General features: G+C 43.7%; 1 protein-coding gene across 1 annotated transcript in view; it reads left to right on the top strand.

Moving 5' to 3' along the window:
* Positions 1 to 517: 517 nt before the first annotated feature.
* The window catches only part of LOC126455594 (esterase FE4-like), a 67,896-nt gene continuing 43,618 nt past the window's right edge, over positions 518 to 24,795 (top strand). The window contains exons 1-4 of the mRNA XM_050091349.1: positions 518 to 861; positions 1,039 to 1,189; positions 2,894 to 3,079; positions 18,178 to 18,377. Coding sequence (XP_049947306.1) covers positions 1,072 to 1,189; positions 2,894 to 3,079; positions 18,178 to 18,377 — 504 coding nt within the window. The 5' untranslated portion in view covers positions 518 to 861; positions 1,039 to 1,071. The remainder of the gene's footprint in view (positions 862 to 1,038; positions 1,190 to 2,893; positions 3,080 to 18,177; positions 18,378 to 24,795) is intronic.

Raw genomic sequence — 24,795 nt, 5'->3', positions numbered from 1 at the left:
CTAGACTTTGAACTACGTAAACCTAACTAACCTAAGGACATCACACAGATCCATGCCCGAAGCAGGATTCGAAGCTGCTACCCTAGCAGTCGTGAGGTTCCGGACTGAAGCGCCTAGAACCGCTCGGCCACCACGGCCGACAACGATTTAACAGACGCTTAAGCCAATGTAACGTACAAGTTAAACAACATCTCAAACAAAGAATTTCGGACAGTTTCACATGGTTGTACGAACGTTCTGTGCATTGTACTCAGCCGGGGGAAGGAGGAGTAGCGGGAGGGACTGTGTGTAACACATCGAGCATTAAAAGCACCATCTTAACTCTTCTCTATTTTTTATTAATCCATTCTCGAAATTTCCAGACTGACGGGGAATGAACACCATGAGGAAACCATTTTAAGTTGTACAGGATTTTGAATGAAAGTCCATTCGCTCTACTTCATTTTTTCGCCCGGAGTGCTCTGGGCTGGCGTGACGTCTGCAGCAACACCAACGTAGACGCGACACTTAACTAAAGGAGTGAAAATATTACCTGCTTGTGTTATCATATAAATTCTCGTCCTTAAATAAAGATTCTCGAATATCCAGGAAAAGAATAAGATTGCAAATAGCATATGAGTGAATTGGAGATTGAGCTATTGTTTAGACTGTCCTTCAGTCAATTCCAGTTAGTAGCCCATTCTGATTCCAGTGAAAGTCACTACCTCGACAGCCTGTTTTGTGTCACAGGTTCCAGTGAGCAAAAGGGCGTGGAGCGGCGTTCGAGACGCTCTTCAGCCAGGCTCGCCGTGCCCGCAGTTCTACAGCAACGAGGTGATCGGCAACGAGGACTGCCTCTTCCTCAACGTCTACAGCCCAGTAGTACGTTCTCTACAACTAGCATGGATTCTAATTAGGTTAACGAATGTATCTTTGATTTAATAATAACGTGAAAATGAATTTGATGATAAAACTTCTTGTTACTGCATGTTCTTGTTGTTCAACGAAGAGTTACTGCACTCTTGTACTAAACATTGGTTGTTTTCTGCACGTTCACAGCAGGGAACGACCAACGAAACCCTGAAAAATGTAATGGTCTGGATTCACGGAGGCTGCTTCAGGGAAGGAAGAAGCGACACTGCCACACCGCACTACTTTGTTGACAACGACATTGTGTTTGTCGGTATAAACTACCGCCTAGGACTGCTAGGTAACACGTGTAAAATTCTATCTTGTACAGCTAACTATCCTACTTTCATGAACACTCTACATATATGTTTCGTTTCTGATGGAAGTTTCCTTAAAATACTTCAGGCCAATAACATGACAATTTCTTCTGTAGGTCCATGGATAGCTCAGTCCATAATTTTTGTCCGATTAAGCAGCCTTTTCATTCTATAGTTGCTTAAGAAACCGAAACTTCAGTTCGTTTGCAGTGTTATAAGCCTACGGTGATATACTGCGAAGCTGACTTTTTCTTACCTTAGCTACAAGGGCATTATTTAGTTGAGACAGTCATCAGGAATTTCTGATGTCGTCCTTCAACAGATTAACTGCGAACTGATAATACGTTTTAACTCATGTGGCTATCGATCACATCAGTCCGCCTCCGAGCGATCACCGAATCTGACTGCCGTACGGAGGACCAGGGTTCAATTCTTGTTAGTGACAGGGATATTTTACTTGGTTAAAGGAGTGCAACGGCGTACACTCAACCTCGTGATGCCAGTCGAGCAGTAACTCGAGTGAAACTTTGCGGCACCAAGATCTACAATACTGAAACCGGTTCGGAAAGCAGTGTGCTGACACTATACCGTACGTAGTCCATCCAAATGACGCCATTGTTGAAAAATGACACGGGAATCGGTTGGCATCACATGGTTTTCATGGAGAGATGGCAGAGCTTGTAAAAATGAGTGTATCAACTGTCAATACCAATAAGTGGTTGAGGAGGCTTGATAGTTGCATTCATTTGTCTTCTTTGTTTGATAAAAAACATGCATTAGTAGCTCACTGTCCTACTTCTTATCATCCTTTACAATGCGATTTGAATGAATACTGTGGGTATGATCTTACAAGTACTTCCCACATCTCTGACCTTACGCTCGCCCTCCTCTTTCGGTATCTTGCTGAGACGAATAGGCCAGTAATATTCTCCCATTTGACTTCTGGAACACGGGTTTCTGGTGCAGTGACTTTATCTGCTTCCAAACTCTTTCCCGTTCCAAGATTCTGAGAAGAAAGTCATGCAGCAAGAGACAGATTTCAGAAAATGCGCTATACGTGGAATGGTACTTTATTGCTGATGATACATTGGATGGTGTCACTAGAACTTCGTAGCAATAACGGAGTTCGTAAATTCATTTATTTAGAATAATGTAGCCTGAAATTTTTCTTAAAAACACAATAAAAGATATTCTCCTACTTTTTATTTTTGCTATTAGTAATTGCATTTCTTTTTCAAGCGTCGCTGTTTCTATTTTGTGTGTGTATCTGTTCTATTCTCTCGATTCAGTTATTGCAAATTCCATCGAATGGAACAAAATAATGCTATATGTCACTATCCAAAAAAGTGTGGTGGAAGGATGGGTCGAAAGAGTGATTTGTAAGCAGCCATACACGTATTGCAGCAGTAGCTGTAAAAATTATTCTGACATTTTACGTAGTATTCGCATTCACTTCCTTATACGTTCATCTGATCACATTTTTTTCAATATTTGTTTGATTTTTAATCCTATATTCGGCGAACTCGTTATTGCTTTTATCTTTTGCTGCCTGCATGTAACTAACTTACCAGCTGGTAAACAAGCCATTCCTGTGTGTCGTAGTGCAAAATATCATTCGCTTAATTTGCTGTGAGTTTGTGCTACTCATTTGCTTGTCAGTTAATACTGAAAAAACTGAATTTCTGTAGGTTTCCTTAGCACCGGTGACGACGTCGTACCAGGAAACATGGGCCTCAAAGATCAGACAGAGGCCCTTCGTTGGGTCCAGAGGAACATAGCGGCGTTTGGCGGCGACCCAGACAAAGTTACTATCTTCGGCGAAAGTGCTGGAGGCGCATCCATCCACTACCATATCTTATCTCCACTGAGCAAAGGTAGGCATCAACATAACCTTTTAGTCAACTTTTCATCTGATATTTATTCCGTTAACTGCAATATCGAAGTCTCACGTTCTTTGTAAACTACTGGTTGACAAATATGATTATTAAAAGATTATCCGACTATCTGCGTACATACTCTGCAAACCACCGCCAAGTACATGCCACAGGCTACTTAGCGTTTTACAACATGTTAAGAGTTTCTTGCCATTCGAACTGGGTATGGAGCATGGGAAGAATACCTGATTAGATAATGCCGCTGTGGGCTCTGTAATCAATCTAATATCGTCTTCACGTACGCTGCGGGAGAGATAAGTGGAGGGCCGAAGTTGAGTTCCAGATTCTACACTTAACGCTTGTTTTTGAAATTTCTAACCTTTCGTGGGATAATCTGCGTTTGTATTCAAACGCCTCCCAATCCAGGTTTGTCACCATTTCAGCGGCGATCTCTCGCGAGTCAAACAAACGAGTGTCAAATAGTGCTGCTCTTCTCTGAATATGGTTCAACATCCCCTCTTAGCTCTATGTGGTAGGGGTGCCACATACCTGAGCAGTATTCTAGCTTGGATTGAATGAGTGATTTGTAAGCAGTCTCGTTTCAAGACTGACTGCATTTCTCTACTATTCAACAAATAAACCCAAGTCTGTTACCTGCTTTACTCACGACTAAGCCTAAGTATTCGTTCCAATTCCTGTCCATACCAAGTGTTATACTGAGGAATTTGTTTCCCTATTCCAAAAGTGACTCACTGTCAATATACTCATAGGATGTGATTCTTGAGTTTCTCCCGGCGTATTTGATAATAAAAATATCCACGGGTGTATTGCCGGTCTACAGTGTCCAACGGGCACAATATTTCGGCGATCATACATGTCACCATCATCAGGTGAACTGACGGACTGAGCTCCTGTGAACGTGCCGGCACGGAGATCCGTACGCTATGGCTGCCCAGAGGGAACTGGGTTCGGTCGCGGCGGCAGCCGATTTAAATACCCTCCGCCCGCGGCGCGCTCCTCCCGTTTGTTTTATAGGAGGGAGTCGCCATGGATAGCCCACTCTCACCGGTGGTAGTGAATTTGTACATGGAGAACTTCGACGAGGAAGCCCTGTCGTCATCCGAATGGAAACCTACTTGCTTTTTCCGTTACGTGGACGACACATTCGTCATCTGGCCACATGGTATGGATAAACACCTTGACTTCCTTACACATCTAAACTCCATACACCATACAACATCATATTCACTACGGAGACTGAAACGGAGGGTAAATTACCTTTCCTTGACGTCTTGGTCAAGAGAAGGGCTAACGGCACCTTAGGTCATGGGGTGTATCAGAAGACAACGCACACTCATCTGTATTTGCACGCATACAGCTGCCACCACCCTTCACAGAGGAATGGGGTACTTAAAACTCTAGTACATAGGGCGCGCACTATCTCTGACGCAGAGAGATGAAATCACGAGGGAAGAGGTAGGCACTGCGTTTATTCCATATTCAGGCGCACTCTCGGGGAAAATAGCCCACATTTTGAAGAAACACCGGGTCGGAACTGTGTTTTGTCCTCCGAGTAAAACTCGTGCACTGGTGGGGAGCGCCAAAGATGACCTCGGTTTGAGGAAGGCTGGCGTGTACCAGATTCCGTGTCAATGTGGCAAGTCGTATATTGGTCAGACGATGCGTACCGTTGAGGATCGATGCCGTGAACACCAGAGGCACACTCGACTGATGTATCCGAGCAAGTCGGCGGTCGCTGAACATTGTTTGTCGGAAAATCACGCTATGGGGTATGAACGCACGAAGATTCTGGTACAGACGTCGAGATGCTGGGTCAGCGTTGTTAGAGAGGCCATCGAAATTCGCACCAATGACGACCTCATAAACCGTGACTGTGGCTATAATCTTAGCAAGGCTTGGGAACCAGCGATTGGGTTAATCAAGAGTAGATTGAGCAAACGTATAGTTGTGACGACCACAGCGGACAGAGCCATCACACCGACGTCATCTCAGACGCCGTCGCAATCTGTTCCACCGCGCGACAGTGGCGTGGAGTGCGGACAGCGGAGGGAGCGCGCCGCGGGCGGAGGGTATTTAAATCGGCCACCGCCGTGACCGAACCCAGTTCCCTCTGAGCAGCCGTAGCGTACGGATCTCCGTGCCGGCACGTTCACAGGAGTTCAGTCCGTCAGTTCACCTGATGATGGCGACATGTATGATCGCCGAAATATTGTGCCCGTTGGACACTGCAGACCGGCAGTACACCCTTGGATATTTTGATACTCATAGGGTATTGTGTTTTCGTTTTGTAAGGTACACAATTTTACATTTCTGAACATTTAGAGAAAGTTGTCAATTTTGCACCATTTAGAAATCATCACAAGATCTGACTGAATGTTTGTGCAGCTTCGTTCAGACTGTGCTTCACTGTAGATAACTGCATCATCTGCGAAAAGTCTAAGGTTACTATTAATACTATCGGAAAAGTCATTAATATACAACATTAACATCAAGGGACCCAACAACTTCCCTGGGGCACACCCGAAGCTACATACGTCGGTGGTTCTACACCAAAAATAACTTTCTGTGTTCTCCCTATGAAAATATCCTCAATCCAGTCGCGAATTTCGCCAAATATCCAATACGATCGTTATTATGACAATGTTCGTAAGAGTGGTACTGAGTCAAAGGCTTTTCAGAAATCGAGAAATACTGCATCTACCTAATTGCCTCGATCCACGGCTTTCAGGATGTCATGTGAGAAAAGAGCGAGTTGGGTTTCACGTAATGTATTTGGAATCCGTGCTGGTTGCCTTGGAGTACGTCATTCTGTTTGAGATACCTCATAACTTTTGAGCACAGAATGTATTCTGAGATTCTACAACAAAAGGAAAGCAAGGATATTTGTTGGTATTTTGCGAGTGACTTCTGATATTTTTCTTATGAACTGTGCTTTCTTCCAACTACTGGACACGGTTTTTTTTTTTTTTTTTTTTTGTAAGGAATCCACGACATATTATAGTTAACATAGGGCCTAACGCAGCCGATAATTTAATATAAATACAATAGAAATTGCATCGGGCACTGCGGCTTTGTTCAGTTTTAACGTTTTCAGCTGTTTCTCAAGGCCACTGGCACTAACATCTACTTCACTAATCTTTTCGGCAGTCCGAGGATTAAACAGGCAGTATTCGTGAGTTTCCATTTGTGAAGGAAAATTTGAGAACTGAGTTAAGCAATTTCGATTTTGATTCGCTTCTCTCTGTTTCACTACGTGTTTTGTCCCTGAGTGACTGGACAGTAACTTTGGTGCCACTAACAGCCTTTAGACAGGGATTTTCCGTAAGAGCGTGCAAACCTCTAACAGGAATAGAGAATGCTCCACTGGCAATGTGAGACAGGGAACCTGGGGTCGGAGAAGCCAGCTTAAGGAGATACGGAAGTAAACTTGGCTACCACTTTGTCTAGCACTACCGTTTTCCAACTTATTTACAACTAACATGCGTATGAGTATACATGTACTATGCTGTTTATTTACATATACATTATCTATTTCCTGCCAGAAAAAAAGGAGGACGAGCCTGATTACTAGGAAATCGTGATGCACGCTATATTTACTTTAATCGTCCCGTAAGGTGGCTCTGTTGTATCGTATTTACATTTTACTATGACAGAAAGTGCCATGAATCAACGACAGACGCATTCATTACTCAGTGTCAGTGAAATACGTACAGTACAATACGATGAAGCAGTAAATGTCGTGTGACTAGGGCCTCCTGTCGGGTAGACCGTTCGCCGGCTGCAAGTCTTTCGATTTGATGCCACTTCGGTGGCGTGCGCGGCGATGGGGATGAAATGATGATGATTAGGACAACACAACACCCAGTCCCTGAGCGGACAAAGTCTCCGACCCAGCCGGGAATCTAACCCGGCCACTTAGAAATGACATTCTGTTTTTTTTTTTTTTTTTTTTTTTTTTACATTTTGTTCGTTCCTGTCCGTTGTATTTGATCGTACCGGACGTCACATGACATCCGTTGAAGTTAGTTGTTGACCCCTTGACTCAGTTTTTTGGTACAGAGGTCAGCCAACTCTCTGATCGAATATGCTGAGCCATCGTGCCGGCGAAATAATGTTCTACTGGGGCTTAACATCTGAGGTCATCAGTCCCGTAGACTTAGAACTACTTAAACCTGACTTAACCTAAGGACATCACACACATCCATGCCCGAGGGAGGATTCGACCCTGTGACCGTAGCTGCAGCGCCGTTCCGGACTGAAGCGCCTAGAGCCGCTCGGCCACAGCGGCCGGCTTCACTCAGCTACCGGGTGCGGACGATGGAGCAGTACCGTACAGTAGTCACTGACATGCACCTTGGGTATGGGGAAGTACGTTGCAATGCTCTCGCTGCTGAAAATCTGTGCAGGGAACGATTTCCTAACAAGCATTATCACTTTCGACGAGTATTTATTTCTCTCGATCGACGAATGCGGGAGACCGGTTCATTGGAAAAAAGAAACGACGGACCTGGATACATGAGGACCACTCGCTCACCAAATTTTGGAGATGATGGAACGTGTTGCAGCGGACCCCACTACCATTAATCATTGTATTACACGTGAAATGGGAGCTGCACATACTAGCGTGTGGCGAGTACGCCATCAACAACAATTACAGCCATAACGAGTCCATGCAATGCTTGTGACTGACTTTGCACCAAGGATTGCATTGCATGAGTGATTGCTCCAACAATTGATTGACCGACCAGATTTCCTCCAGATTCTGCTGTTTACTGACGTGGCCTCATTTGATCGTGACGGTATTTCGAATAGCAGGAATAGGCATATGTGGGATGAGGATCACCCTCACGCTGTAGTAGAGTCATACCATCAAGTAAGTTTTGCTGTGAATATCTGGACTGGCATTGTAAGCGACAATGTCATTGGGCCATATTTTCTACCCGGCCGTCTGAAGAAACACTTGTACTTGAGTTTCGTGCAGAGAGTTGTACCTGAGTTGCTGGAGAACGTACCCTTGGCTGTTCGTGAGAGAATGTGGATACAACATGACGGTGCACAGCCTCACTTCAGTATGGATGTCCGCTACAGTCTCAATGCTGTATTTCCCCGTCACTGAGTTGGAAGGGGAGGTTCTATTCCATGGCCTGCGAGGTCACCTGATCTGAATCCCCTTGATTATTTCGTATGGGTGTATCTAAAGTCACTTGTCTATGAGACCCCATGGATACGGAGGTGGAATTAGTTGCCAGAATTGTAGATGCGTGTCATGTGACATTTGTCAATGTTCGACTATGTCATACTTGTGATGAGGTTGGGGGCAGTCAGTCTCAGAACATTTTTTAAGACACAGTACAAATGATACGTTCATTGTGTCAGTGATGGTAACTAATGTATCACAGTACACTGCAATTAAATTTTAGTCCTATTATCTTCTTAATCTGGCTTCTCAAATGGTTCAAATGGCTCTAAGCACTTTGGGACTTATCATCTGAGGTCATCAGTCCCCTAGACTTACAACTTCTTAAACCTAACTAACCTAAGGACATCACAGACGTCTATGCCCGAGGCAGGATTCGAACCTGCGACCGCAGCAGCAGCGCGGTTAAGGACTGAAGCGCCTAGAACCGCTCGGCCACAACGGCCGGCTGGCTTCTCCGACCCCAGGTTCCCTACTTCCAATTGTTCAGTGGAGCATCCTCTGTGTCCTGTTAAATTTTTATACTCTCTGGCGAAAACACTGTGTACAAAACCAGAATTTCTTAGCGTTTTGTGAAAGATCTTTCGACAACTTTCTCCTACGACAGTGACTGAACGCTTCACGCATTGCTCTCTTCACTGCGTTTAATTCAGCATCTTCTATTTACAGCTCTATGCTTCGTTGTATCCACGTTATGCAATAGTCTCTCTTTTTTCAGAAGTTTTGACAATAACATTATACCCTGGAGAGTCTTTTCCCTCATGAACTGTTCTACTAACAACGGAACATTCCCCAGTCTCAATAAACGATCTTAATTAAATCTGGCGGGTTTGCAGAGAGGGCAAAATAATCCAATACGTATATTTTGGTTTTTGTCTGTTTTCATTTTTAAGGGATAAAACACACCCTGAAAGATAATTTGACGTGTTAGGTTTAGAGGTAATATCTTCGAAACGCTGGCATATAAAAATGTTTTTCATAAAAATTTGATATGTAATTAACGTTGTTGAAAACTGTATAATCAGTTTTTGTAAAAATTCGAAATTTTGCAGAGCACCCCATCACCATTAAGTAATTCTGAAAAAATGTAAGAAATTTTTGCAGCATAAATTAAAGAATCTTTCAAGCGACATAATCCATGCATAATATAGCTGGTTTCTGATATACAAATTTTGCAATATAAGCTGTGTACGCTCTACTGGTGGAGAATTTTCAACATACTTATTTAAAATATCTAAACATTCATTATTCTTCTAATTATTTATTTTACTTATATTTGTTTTATGTTTTAAATTGTTACTTAACGCATTACTTTCTTTTTAATTTTTGTGTTTTAGTTTACCGTTTCACATCAGTGCAATTTGTTGGTTGGTAAAAATAAGTAACTCATTATGATACACAATCATTTCAATAATAGCAGTCTGTAAAGAAATGCTTAAAACGTAATTCTTTTGACGCCGGACACTTAATTACATGTCAAATTTCATATGAAAATCATTTTTATATATCATTTTTTCGATGATATTGCCTCTAAACTTGAAACGCCAAATTATATTTCGGGATGTATTCTACCCCTTAAAAGTGAAACCGTGCAGAAACAAAAAGAAGGAACCACATTGCATTATTTTGCGCCCTCTACACACCCGCCAGATTTCATAAATATCGCTTATTGACATGTGGAAATGTGCCTTCGTGAGTATATTGGTCCAGTGTGTGGTCAACTATAGTTTTAAACTTGAGCAATTGTTCCTCTACATGTCCCTGTCTTGAGTTAAGAGATTCAAGTTCGTCATTGAGATATGACGCTACTGGTTCTTTGTCTAATTCGATGATCGTACACTGTCCAGTTGCATTAACGTGCCACTTGTGAAAAGCGTGAATAACTACATTTTTCAGCGTGAGACGTGTAGGAAAGAGTCAGTGTGGTTCTGGAAGGTACCGACAGACATGTGGAGCCATGGTGAGTACAAGATGTGGCCAGCTGCGATAGGTTTCTGGGTTGAGAATCTATGACTCGAGCAGACCGATAGAGGTGGTCCCACAGAACTCCGATGTGGTTTAAATCTGGGGAGTTTGGTGGCCAAGCGAGTGCGGTAAACTGATCCTGGTGCTTTTCAAAGCACGTAAGTACACTGTGAGCCGTGTTACACGTTGGATTGCGCTGCTGGTAGATGAAATCGTGCCAAGGTGAAGCACAATGCATGTGAAGGTGGACATGGTCTTCAAGGATAGATATATACTTGTATTGATCCACTGTGCCTTCCAGAATGACGATATCAGTCAGAGAATCCCGTAGAAACATTCTCCAGGCCATACCTCTCTCTCCTGGTTACGGGGTGTTTGCTTTTAGACGTTTCACTCCTTAAAGGTCAACGGCCATGTTTCCGATGGAGCATAAAAGGTGATTCATCTGCAAATGCCATCTGTTTAAGCCCAAAGGACGTCCATTTGCGGTAATGGTGTGCAAATTCCATCCTCCATCGCCGATGAACAGTCGTCAGCGCGGGTGCATGAATCAGGTTTCTGCTGCGAGGGCTCATACGCAGCAATTTTCGCTGAACGGCAGTTGAGGAGACGCTGTTGGTAGCACTTTTGCTTCATCTGGGCGGTCCCAACGGTTCCACGGCTATTCGCCAGTACGCATATTCGCAGCCGTCGTTCACCCCTATCATCTATGGCCCGTGGTGCACCACAGTTACTTCAGCACTGGTTTTGGTAGCGCGTTTTGCCATGCAAGGTACACTTCGATCATGACGGCACATGATCAGTTACAAACTTAGACGTTTTGGAAATGCTCTCACCCTTAGCCCAAAATCCAATGATCATGCCGTCTTGAGAGTCATATAAATCGCTCTGTTTCCGTTTTACGATAGTGACACTGTTTTTCACGTCTCCCGACACGGTCTATGTACCCTCCACTCCTAGCGCTGCCACCTGTTATCCGTGGTGGTTATTGCAGTTTGACGTCAAAGGCAGGTGGTGGTTACCTTAAAGTGACTGGACCACGCATAAAACTTTCTACATGTTTTAATTGCTCTTTGTACTTTATTATTCACTGCTGCTGTAACTGCCTCATAGTCACTGATGCCAGTTTCGTTGTGGACATCCTCTAAGAGGCCAGGTCTGTTTGTTATCATTAGGTCTGACATATTTCCATCATGAGTGGGTTTCCGAACTATCTGTTCTATGTAGCGTTTGGAGAAGACATTAAGCAATATTTCACAGGATATCTTGTAACGAAATTCAGTGCTGGAGGCCCATAAATACACAGAAGGTGTTAATATTTGGTCTTCACAAGTAATTTGGCCTCTAGGTTTAGTATATGTACATCCAAGAAAGAATTTTTGTTTTTCGACGGAAAGTTCACCTTAATCTGTACGTGTATGCTCTTGTCTGCCTCTCACAACGGGTACCTTTTTTTTAAATCTCCACCCCGACTGCAATATTGACCAAACTCTTCTTATTGTTACTTCGTCTCTCGTCCGCTCTCAGTGCAAACACGTCCAGTTGCAAACACGGATCTCTCGGCAGTATTTCGTTCACATTGTGATGAAAAAAGTCATGGGTAGCGATATTCTCATGTACAGACGGTGGTAGTATTGCGTACACAAGGTATAAAAGGTATTGGCGTAGCTGACATTTGCACTCAGATGATTTATGTGTAAGGTGTCAGATGTGTCAGATGCCATTATGTCTGTACGACGGGAATTAACAGACTTTGAACGCGGTATGGTAGTTGGAGCTAGACGCATGGGGCATTCCATTTCGGAAATCGTTTGGGAATTCATTACTCCGAGATCACTTAACTACCGAAAGCAGCGGCGTTTGCAGAGTTTTCAGTGCTAACAGACAAGCAATACAGTGTGAAAAATCGCAGAAATCAATACGGGAAGTACGACGAACGTATCCGTTAGGACAGTGCGGTGAAATTTGACGTTAAGGGGCTATGGCAGTAGACGACCGACGCGAATTCCTTTGCCAACAGAATGACATGGCTCGCAGAGCGTCTCCTGGGCTCGTGACCATATCTGTTGGACTCTAGACGACTGGAAAACCGTGACCTGGTCAAATGAGTCCTGATTTCAGTTGGTAACAGTTGATGATAGGGTTCGAGTGTGACGCATACGTCACGAAGTCATGGACGCAACTTCTCAACAAGGCATTGTCCAAGCTGGTGGTGGCTCCATAATGATTTGGGCTGTGTTTACATAAATTTTACTGCGCACTCTAGTTATGTTCGGCTACCTGGAGACCATTTGTAGCCATTCATGTTCATGTTCCCAAACAACGATGGAATTTTTACGGACAACAATACAACATGTCACCGGGCCACAGTTGTTGTGATTGGCTTGAAGAACATTTTGGACAATTCGAGGGAATGATTTGGCCACTCAGGTCGCCAGACAAGAAAACCATCGAACATTTATGGAACATAATCGAGAGGTCGGTCAGTGGACGTAATTCTGCATCGGCAACACTTTCGCAATTTTCCCGTCATATCACCGAAGTTAATCGTTGTCGGGCTATCAATGATAAGTGACTGTCTGGATCTGCCGAACGCTGTTGGCAGGTGGAGTGGAGTCAGCCCTTGTGAGACCAATGGATAGCAACTTGACTGAGAAATTGCGGGTCCGTTCACGAAGCCTGACAAAGGTCAGGAGAGTGGTATACTGACCACGTTCTTCTCCATATCTGCAGCCTTTGACGCCTATCGGCTGGAAATGACATGGCGGTCCGTCGTTGCCGATGGTCCTCCTAAGACATGTTCGGACTGACAGATACAGGCAATGTGACACAATATTACTGCAGGGGTCTTCCAACGACTTGTTGAGTCCACGCCACGTCGAGTTGCCGAGCAAAAGCATGTCAGACACCATATTAAGAGGTATCTTATGACTTTTTTCGCCTTAGTATATCATTTTAGACAAATAATAAAGTTCTGCTACTAGATCAGTTATTATACTGCAGACTACCCGATTTATGTATATCGATTTCGGTAGGACAAAACTCGTCTTGTACTAACTGTCGACAAAAGTTTTTTTGTACTACTTCGCCTGTGGCAGTAATGGTACAACAGCGTTAATCGTGCTATCGAAGTTCATCCTGTAAGCAATCGAAATGCTTATGTAGTGAAATATCTGGAAAAAACTCAGTCGCTACGATACCGGGCCCAAAAACTGTATTCGAAAGTAAGATGAGTTTGTTGTTAAAGAATCAATGATGAGTGAAGCTACGATCAGTAAAACACTTCTGATATTGTTGTGGCGGCCTTACAGACTAACACGCTGCAGTCCACAGATTGCAAAAAATATATACTCAAGTAAATGAGGAAATTTCATCACCCACATGACACGCTAGGAAGCAGAATTACTAGGCATATGCAGAAGATCGATTAGATGGTTGTTTAAGAGAAAGCATTCCTTTAGCATATTCTCTCTTAACTGTAATCTCTTAAGGGGAAACAGCCCTGCAACTGCCACGATGTAAGTTACTCATTCCGTTCTCGTGGAATGGATTTTTTATTTTTATTTACTTTAAGATAAGATGTCCTGCTACGCCACTTTCTGGAAAGAAAGTAGTATTGTCCCACATAAGTGCAGTGTGCTGGTCCGTTTATAGAATTAACTACGTCTAGCAACAGAAAACTCCAGAAATTATTTTATGCTACACTGCTGTAGTTAATTGGAAGACCTATGAAACAGAAGCAAGCTAAAATCTGGATAACGAAAAATAACTCCTCCCACTAACTTACACTGCATTGCAGTCTAGAATAAAGTACAATTCGAGCTGACAGAATCTCGAAACTTTTTGTCAATTCACAGTCCCTATTCCTTTTATGATCTCGGAAAAAACTTTTTCAGTGTCTATATGCTAAAGTATCTCTCTCCCTTTCTCCCAAACATAGGCCTACCGAAATCTTATAGTAATCCTGTTGTTAGGTAGCTACTGCAGAAAACATTTTTAATGTTGATACAGGTAATGCTGATATTAAATTTTTCATTCACTCGTTGAGCACGTCACCCGTGAGGTCTGTCCTTGATTTTCTAAATAGTTATAATCTTCCGCTAGCAGATGGCACTCGCTTCGTCTCTAATGTAGAGAGCCTATACACAGAAAGTGTTATAGTTTCCCCACTGTCCTGGATTTTGTTAAACATCTTTATCTTTCACAACAAGATGGCCCTTGCCTCGCCTGTCCCCGAGTGTCTCTTTTTCCAGAGCATACAACAAATATTTTTTGTGGCCTGATAACAAAAAGGTTAACCTGCTACCTATTTTTGTGCGTGGTTTGAAATCAATTTATTTAACTTGTAACTTTGTTTGGGTGCTGAGAAGACTACCTGCATTCTTATATGACAAATGCACGCAGATGGCTAACGGAATTAGCTAATCATACCAATATAATCTACATGTAATGGTTTCAAATTAAAACGAGATCTGTTTTCCGCATAAAAGTAAAGAAAGGAAACGCGAGTTTATTAAATAGCATCTTTCGAGATCCGACCCCCCCCCCCCACCAAAAGAAAAAAATCAGCAACAATAAGATAATGGCCACACTGGTTTGGCTTGGAAGGCCGTCCAACTCATCGACTTTACAGCCAGAGAAGGAGCGACCATGAATGAGTGGCTTATTTACAGACCCTTCCTTCATCGATTATGCAGCGCCGTTTAAAACAATTGGCGTGGACTGCTGTCGCGGCAGTGTGCTTCGTCACGATAAGACTCACTTTGCACTGCTTCGTTGACGAAGGATTTGCTTCGGCAGTCTAAGCGAGAAATTCTGAATATTCAGCATAATGACCGGACTTGGCACTGAGTGATTACCATCTCCAAACCTTCTCCAAACTGAAGGATTTTTCGGGCAGAAAGTACCATGGACATGACAACGAACTGAAAGAGCACGTTAGTAACTGGTTGGCAGGTCCCGAAATATGATGTAAAATAAGTTTTCTTTCCACATCTTGAATAAAAATGTAGGGAGAAATAAATATTCTTTACTTTTAGAACGACCATCGCTCTTTGTTATACGAGTATTTTTTGTTGGTGGGCAATGCTTACGAACCAAATAGCGTGCTTGCTGCCAGTTCGGTACATATTTTATGAAAAGAAAACAATGAAAGACATCCTGTACAAGAAGGAAAATATCTTACTGTTAGATGTACTACATTAGTGTTTATTACTGACTCGTAAAATATTATCATAAATACAGATTTCTTCGTGGACGGACTCAGGGCTGTCTGCAGTACGTGCTTTAATTAACGCCGTTGCTTTCACTAATCTCCCCTGTTTCTCGCACTCTTATAGCTTTCTTTTTGTGCGATAATGAGCTATAATGGCTGCAAAATTGTCCTGCTAAATGCAAAATTACGGTTTATCATACTATTTATCACTTGCAGTGAAGAGTATCATTTTTGGTCTTTACTAATGAGCGGAGGAAAAGTACTACGTTTTCTTGCATTAAGAGGTCACTGGAAGCATGTACAAGATGTATGTCAGAATATTAGGCGCGTCTACAGAATGCAAAAAAGGAGATACTAATAGTTCCTAGTGTACATTAACAATACCTCATGCGTACAGTGAAATATTTTCGGAACACGAGCCACTAAAATCGAAGAAAAGAGTATAACTGAGATCTACAATTCCCTTGAATCATGCAGTGCTTATCAGTACCCCGCCGTTCGTATTGCACAGATAACTCGGAATATTGTACGGGAATTATTTGAACACATTCTTCTCTTGTGATTATTACCAAGACCCCTCCTATGTACACTATGTGATCAAAAGTATCCGGATTCCTGGCTCAAAAGACTTACAAGTTCGTGGCGTCCTCTATCGGTAATCCTGGAATTCAATACGGTGTTGGCTCACCCGTAGCCTTGATGACAGCTTCCACTCTCGCAGGCATACGTTCAATAAGGTGCTAAAAGGTTTCTTGGGGAATGGCAGACCATTCTTCACAGAGCGCTGCAATGACGTGAGGTATCTATGTCGATCGGTGAGGCGTGGCACGAAGTCGGCTTTCCAAAACATCCTAAAGGTGTTCTGTAGGATTCAGGTCAGGACTCTGTGCAGGCCAGTCCATTACAGGGATGTTATTTTAGTGTAACCATTCCACCACAGGCCTTGCATTATGAACAGGTGCCCGATGGTGTTGAAAGACGCAATCGCTGTCCCAGAATTGCTCGTCAACAGTCGGAAGCAAAAATGTGCTTAAAACATCGATGTAGGCCTGAGCTGCGATAGTTCCGCACAGAACAACAAAGGTTTCAAGCCCCCTTCATGAAAAACACGACCACACCATTACAACACGACCTCCGAATTTTACTATTGGCACTACCCACGCTGGCAGATGGCGTTCACCGGGCACTCGCCATACCCACACCCTGCCATCGGATCGTCACATTGTGTACCGTGATTCGTCACTCCACACAACGTTTTTCCACTGTTCAATCGTCCAATGTTTTCGTTTCTTACACCAAGCGAGGCATCGTTTGGCTATTACTGGAGTGACGTGTGGCTTATGAGCAGCCGCTCGATCATGAAATCCAAGTTTTCTAACCTCCCACTTAACTGTCATAGTACTTGCAGTGGATCCTGATGGAGTGTGGAATTCCTGTGTGATGGTCACAATAGGTGTCTGCCTATTACACATTGCGACCCTCTTCAACTCTCGGCGGTTTGTGTCAGTCAACAGACGAGGTCGGTCTGTACGCTTTCGTGCTGTAAATGTCCCTTCGCGTTTCCACTTCACTATCACATCGGAAACAGTGGATCTAGCGATGTTTAGGAGTGTGGAAATCTCGCGTAAGTACGTATGACACTTGTGACACCGAATCACCTGACCATGTTCGAAGTCCGTGAGTTCCGCGGAGCGCCCCATTCTGCTCTCTCATGATGTCTAATGAGTACTGAGGTAGCTGATATGGAATACTTGGCAGTAGGTGGCAGCACAATGCACGTAAAATGAAAAACGTATGTTTTTGGTGGTGTCCGGATACTTTTGATCACATAGTTAATATCCCGCGAAAAGACCATGGAAATAAAATTAGAGTGATTTGAGCTCGCACAGGCGCTTACCGGCAATCGTTCTTCCGTTCGTTCTTTCTGGAACAGGAAAAGGGCGAGGTGACAGTGGTACACAAATTCCCCTCCACCCCACACCGAGAGATGGCTTGAGGAGTATAATAGCAGATGTAGAAGGGTCTTGTTCCAGTGTCATAAACATCAGATGAACAGAGTGCTGGCTGTTTCGAAAAATTAGTATCAAGTATGTGTACTGATATAATAACAAGTCTTTCGTCAGTAAGTGCAACATGTCATCGCTCATGACTTCTCTACCTGACTGATTAATAGTGTGCTTGCGGATGTTCTCCCGGAAGCACGGAAGCAGACCATTAATTAAATTCAACATTGTTAGATAGCCACATTAGAAACGTCTCCGCCAGAGACAGAGATCCCAGTTCTACCGTTCACAACACTTACTGCGTTCGTTGCTATTACGAAAGTTCTTCGTCTGGAAGTTCTACAAAGAAGTGATCCATGCAGCTATGTGGAGCAACAGCTGTGCTCGCATAGCTCAGGCAGTATAAGCAGTGTTCATTATCAGCAAGGACTGCGTTACATGCAGCATACAACGATACAACATAATCGAGTCTGGAACTAATGTACACGCCACAAACACGCAAACGAGTCATGCGTATTTGTGGAGAGATAATTAGACACACAAAACAATGACTTCTCTTTGCCGAGTGGCAAAGTTTTTAACATGAGTGTTATACAATGGGCGTTAAAATATATTTTAAACAAAAGAAATGTTTGTTTCTTTAGAACATAATAATCGTAGAAACAGTCATTAACATGCAGCGTTTGTTTCGGAACAGGTCTATACAAAAATGCAGTAGCAATGAGTGGAACGGCGTTAAGCCCATGGGCCTTCTCCAGGAACGCAACAGACAGAACAGTACGCTTCGCAGAGTACCTGGGACACCCTGTCAAGAACTCATCTGATCTTGTAGAATTCTTCAAAACTATTAATTCTAGCACTCTTGTGGTGAACATCAATAACGCTCTTTCGGATGAGGTAAGTGCTAGTAGTAGCAATAGTAGTTTTATGCACCCGTAGATCTCTTTTTACAAGAATATTGGACATGTCTTGGTATTACAATTTTAGAATATATGGGGCGTTCAGAAAGAAATGACCCGAAGTCTGGAATGCGCAAACAGGTGACTGGAGGGTAATATCGTGGCGTGTGTAACGAAGTGTGGTTCCGACCAGAGCGTGGAAGTTCATATCCCGTCGCTAGAGGGTACGCATACACGTCACGTGACTATACAGAGCTAGCAGCAGCATGCATCAATCGTCCAACACTGCCAGTCGCATTGCAAACAGGGGCACGCTGGCGTCAAAAGAAGAGCAAAGAGGTGTTGTTCGTTTTCTGACAGCGCAAGGTGTAGGAGGAACGGACGTTCATCGACGAATGTCACAAGTGTACGGCGAACACTGCATGTCCCTTGCAAGGGTCAGGGCGTGGCACAAGCGCTTCAGGGAAGAACGGGTGTCGTTAGCCAATGATGCGCAACACTGCATTACCGATGACATGGTCCAGCTGGTTATCGGCCACCGTCCATACAGTCCGGATCTCTCTCCCTGTGATTACGCAATTTTTGGTCCCCTTAAAAAGGCTCTGAGGGGCAAACGATTCACCTCGGACGACGACGTCCAGCTGTACGTGCGGAGCTGGTTAACATCGCTGTGTTTTGGTTGTGATAAATGTTTCACTGAAACTTTAGACTTATTTGAGGTATGTGTCATCTCTAGTGTTTTTATCGTGTCTGCTAGGCATGCTCGGAACTAGACATTAGCTAGCCCTCTTGTTCCCAATGGGTAAGGCAGTAAATTCATTTTCTGGTAAACAGGATTCAGATTCCTGTCACGTTACCTTGATTTTGCGGTTTCCCTATGTCGCGGCAGACCAACGACTGTGCGACTCTTACAGAAGGCTTGTGGTCGACTTCGTTTGCCATCTTTCCGGGACTGTGCTTGTGCTCATCTCTACAGTCTACGTGAAGTTAACTCCCAAACGTCTTTTCTTACCTTCGTTGGGAAACTGTAGTGTCTGAAAGCGAAATAATGCTCGTAACAATTTCAAAAAGTAAGTTACACATGTCGCCCCACACTAAGACCGTGGCGCACCAACAGAGGGGTATTTTTAAAAGAGAGTACATCTTTTGGGTTTCCTCCTGATACATTTCTACTGCGGTATGGATGGCAAGTACATGAGCATGTGCAACTGAAATGGCGTGGCAACGGGAAACGCACTGCAAAGCTGATGTACACGGAACAGGACCATTTTTGTGGTCAAAACGTCTAAATTGCATAGAGATTCAGCACGGAAATCTGGCGGTATAATAACCAAACACAATGGCACGGCCGGCCATAACGGAATCGTGCCAACAAACTGACGAAGGCCGCACAGACGTGGCTGATGATAAACAGGAAGGAAGGTCATCGACATCCACTACAGACGAGAATGTGTAGGCAACGGGGGAAGTGCATCTGAAGGCAAAGAGACTTTCCAATAATGGGGACGTACACACAGCGGTTCTCGAATGGCTCCGTGACAAAGGAGCGGGTTTGTATCGTCCAGGATTTGAACGACTGGTAAAAAGTTTCGACTGTTGTTTACAGAGATTTAGTGACTAAGTTGAAAAATATTTCCTATCTTTGTCTCTTTGAAGAGTAATGCGGCATTCAATAAAAGTTACGTGGCCTGCCATAGTGATGTGTATTGTAATAATGAGTGCTTTTGACAAGGGATTTCAAACTGATTCCGTCTATGTAGATCTCCAGACGGCTTTTCACATTATATCATGCAAGCGGCTTGCAGTGAAATTGCGTGCTTATGGAATATCGTCTCAGTTATATTACTGGATTCGTGACTTCTTGTCAGAGAAGTCACAGTTCGTAGCAATTGACACAAAGTCATCGAGTCAAACAGAAGTGATTTCTGGCGTTCCCCAAAATAGTGTTATAGACCCTCTGATGTTCCTTATCTTTATAAACTATTTATCAGATAATCTGAGCAGCCATCTTAGGTTGTTTGCAGATGATGCTGTCGTTTATTTGTTTATTTACACGTCAAGTTCCGTAATACCAAATTGAGGAGAAAATTTCCAAGGTCAAGGAATGTGTCAGTACATGAAATTACAACATAAAAGTAATAACAGATAAAAATAAAATGTTTATGAACCCAAAAAAAGTGAAGCCATAAGTCTAAGTAAACGCAATCAACAATACAACAAGAGTCAGCTTAATTTTTTTAGGAACTCCTCGACAGAATAGAAGGAGTGACCCATGAGGAAATTCTCCAGTTTCAGTTTGAAAGCGCGTAGATTACTGATAAGATTTTAGAATTCTTATGGTAGCTTATTGAAAACGGATGAAGCAGTATACTGCACGCCTTTCTGCACAAGAGTTAATGAAGTCCGATCCAAATGCAGGCTTGATTTCTACCGAGCATGAACTGAGTGAAAGCTGCTTATTCTTGGAAACAAGCTAATATTGTTAACAAGAAATGACAGTAAGGAATATACCAAAGTCAAAATACCCAGACTCGTGAACAGGGGTCGACAAGAGATTCGTGGACTTACACTACTCATTGCCCGAACCGCCCGTTTCTGAGCCAAAAATATCCTTTTATAATGGGAAGAGTTACCACAAAATATAATACCATACGACATAAGCGAATGAAAATAAGCTAAGTAGACTAATTTTCGTGTCGAACGATCAGTTACTTCAGATACCGTTCGAATAATGAAAATGGCATCAGTAAGTCTTTGAACAAGATCCAGAACGTGGGCTTTCCACGGCTTTCTATCTGAACACCTAGAAATTTGAACTGTTCAGTTTCACTAATCATATGCCCATTCTGTGAAGTTAAAAGGTCAGGTTTTGTTGAATTGTGTGTTAGAAACAGTAAACTGAATCTTACTGTGATTTAGCGTTGGTTTATTTTCTACAAGCCATGAACTGAGGTCATTGACTGCAGCATATGAAACCGAGCCAACGTTAATCACACATCCTTTACTACCAAGCTAGTGTCATCAGCAAACAGAAATATTTTGGAGTTATCTGTAATACTATAGGAGATATCGTTTATATAAATAAGGAACGGAAGTGGCGCCAGCATTGATCCATGGGGCACAACCCATTTGAACGTACCCCATTCAGACCCCACATCACAGCCATTCTCAACACACTGAATAGTGACCTTTTCCTGTGTGTTGCTAAAGTAAGAGGTGAACCAGTCGTGAGCTACTCCCTGTATTCCGTAATGGCCTAACTTCTGGAGCAATAATTTGTGATCAATGCAATGCAATGCCTTCACAAAGGAAGACGAAGTAAATATTCTAGAATTCGAGTCGAGAAACGCTGCCAACATGAGTAACGTAGAAGTAAATATCCTCGGAGTAGTGAAGCAACTTAAATCACTTAATAAAAGCAAGTCTTCTGGTCCAAACTGTACACCAATTACATTCCTTTCGGAGTATGCTGATACATTAGCTTTCTACTTAACAATCATATACAACCGTTCGCTAGACGAAAGATACGTACCCAAAGACTGGAAAGTTGCATAGGTCACACCAATATTCAAGAAAGGTAGTAGGAGTATTTCACTAAATTACAGGCCCATACCATTAACGTCGATATGCAGCAGGATTTTGGAACATATATTGTGTTCAAACATTATGAATTACTTCGAAGAAAACTGTCTATTGACACACAGTCAACTTGGGTTTAGAAAACATCGTTCCTGCGAAACACAATTAGCTCTTTATTCACATTAAGTGTTGATTGCTATTGACAAGGGATTTCAGATCGATTCCGTATTTCTAGATTTCCAGAAGGCTTTTGACACTGTAAAACACAAGCGGCTTATAGTGAAATTGCGTGCTTATGGAATATCGTCTCAGTTATATGACTGGATTTGTGATTTCCTGTCAGAGAGGTCAAAGTTCGTAGTAATTGACGGAAAGTCATCGAGTAAAACAGAAGTGATTTCTGGCGTTCTCCTAGGTAGTGTTATAGGCCCTTTGCTGCTCCTTATCTATATAAACGATTTGGGAGACAACCTGAGCAGCCGTCTTAGGTTGTTTGCAGATGACGCTGTAGTTTATCGACTAATAAAGTTATCACAAGATCGAAACAAATTGCAAAACGATTTAGGAAAGAAATGTGAACGGTGCGAAAATTGGCAGTTGAACCTAAATAACGAAAAATCTGAGGTCATCCATATGAGTGCTAAAAAGAATTCGTTAAACTTCGGTTACATGATAAATCATTCTAATCTAAAAGCGGCAAATTCAACTGAATACCTAGGTATTAGAATTACGAACAACTTAAATTGGAAGGAACACACAGAAAATGTTGTGGGGAAGGCTGACCAAAGACTGCGTTTTATTGGGAGGACACTTGGAAAACGTAACAGCTCTACTAAGGAGACTGCCTACATTACGCTTATCCGTGCTCTTTTAGAATACTGCTGCGCGGTGTGGGATCCTTAGCAAATAGAGCTGACGGAGTACATCGAAAACGTTCAAAGAAAGGCAGCACGTTTTGTATTATCGCGAAATATTGGTGTGTTACAGAAATGATACAGGACTTGGGCTGGACATCATTAAAAGAAAGGCGTTTTTCGTTGCGAGGGAATCTTCTCACGAAATTCCAATCACCAACTTCGAATGCGAAAATATTTTGTTGACACCGACCTACATAGGGAGAAACGATCACAACGATAAAATAAGGGAAATTAGAGCTCGTACGGAAATATATACACTCCTGGAAATCGAAAAAAGAACACATTGACACCGGTGTGTCAGACCCACCATACTTGCTCCGGACACTGCGAGAGGGCTGTACAAGCAATGATCACACGCACGGCACAGCGGACACACCAGGAACCGCGGTGTTGGCCGTCGAATGGCGCTAGCTGCGCAGCATTTGTGCACCGCCGCCGTCAGTGTCAGCCAGTTTGCCGTGGCATACGGAGCTCCATCGCAGTCTTTAACACTGGTAGCATGCTGCGACAGCGTGGACGTGAACCGTATGTGCAGTTGACGGACTTTGAGCGAGGGCGTATAGTGGGCATGCGGGAGGCCGGGTGGACGTACCGTCGAATTGCTCAACACGTGGGGCGTGAGGTCTCCACAGTACATCGATGTTGTCGCCAGTGGTCGGCGGAAGGTGCACGTGCCCGTCGACCTGGGACCGGACCGCAGCGACGCACGGATGCAAGCCAAGACCGTAGGATCCTACGCAGTGCCGTAGGGGACCGCACCGCCACTTCCCAGCAAATTAGGGACACTGTTGCTCCTGGGGTATCGGCGAGGACCATTCGCAACCGTCTCCATGAAGCTGGGCTACGGTCCCGCACACCGTTAGGTCGCCTTCCGCTCACGCCCCAACATCGTGCAGCCCGCCTCCAGTGGTGTCGCGACAGGCGTGAATGGAGGGACGAATGGAGACGTGTCGTCTTCAGCGATGAGAGTCGCTTCTGCCTTGGTGCCAATGATGGTCGTATGCGTGTTTGGCGCCGTGCAGGTGAGCGCCACAATCAGGACTGCATACGACCGAGGCACACAGGGCCAACACCCGGCATCATGGTGTGGGGAGCGATCTCCTACACTGGCCGTACACCACTGGTGATCGTCGAGGGGACACTGAATAGTGCACGGTACATCCAAACCGTCATTGAACCCATCGTTCTACCATTCCTAGACCGGCAAGGGAACTTGCTGTTCCAACAGGACAATGCACGTCCGCATGTATCCCGTGCCACCCAACGTGCTCTAGAAGGTGTAAGTCAACTACCCTGGCCAGCAAGATCTCCGGATCTGTCTCCCATTGAGCATGTTTGGGACTGGATGAAGCGTCGTCTCACGCGGTCTGCACGTCCAGCACGAACGCTGGTCCAACTGAGGCGCCAGGTGGAAATGGCATGGCAAGCCGTTCCACAGGACTACATCCAGCATCTGTACGATCGTCTCCATGGGAGAATAGCAGCCTGCATTGCTGCGAAAGGTGGATATACACTGTACTAGTGCCGACATTGTGCATGCTCTGTTGCCTGTGTCTATGTGCCTGTGGTTCTGTCAGTGTGATCATGTGATGTATCTGACCCCAGGAATGTGTCAATAAAGTTTCCCCTTCCTGGGACAATGAATTCACGGTGTTCTTATTTCAATTTCCAGGGGTGTAGGTGTTCGTTCTTTCTGAGCGCTATCCGATATTGAAATAATAGAGAATTGTGAAGGTGGTCCGATGAACCCTCTGCCAGGCACTTAAATGTGATTTGCAGAGATACATGTTGATGTAGATGTAGATGTAGATCACACGCCTTAGTTAAATCAAAAAACATGCCCAGCGTTCGAAAGCTTTTCTTTAACTATTCCAGTACCTCATAGAGAAAAGAGAACACAGCATTTTCAGTTGTTAAGCG

Source organism: Schistocerca serialis, chromosome 2 (assembly GCF_023864345.2).
Source record: "Schistocerca serialis cubense isolate TAMUIC-IGC-003099 chromosome 2, iqSchSeri2.2, whole genome shotgun sequence".
Classification (NCBI taxonomy): Eukaryota; Metazoa; Arthropoda; class Insecta; order Orthoptera; family Acrididae; genus Schistocerca; species Schistocerca serialis.
This window is presented reverse-complemented; position numbering and strand designations above follow the sequence as displayed.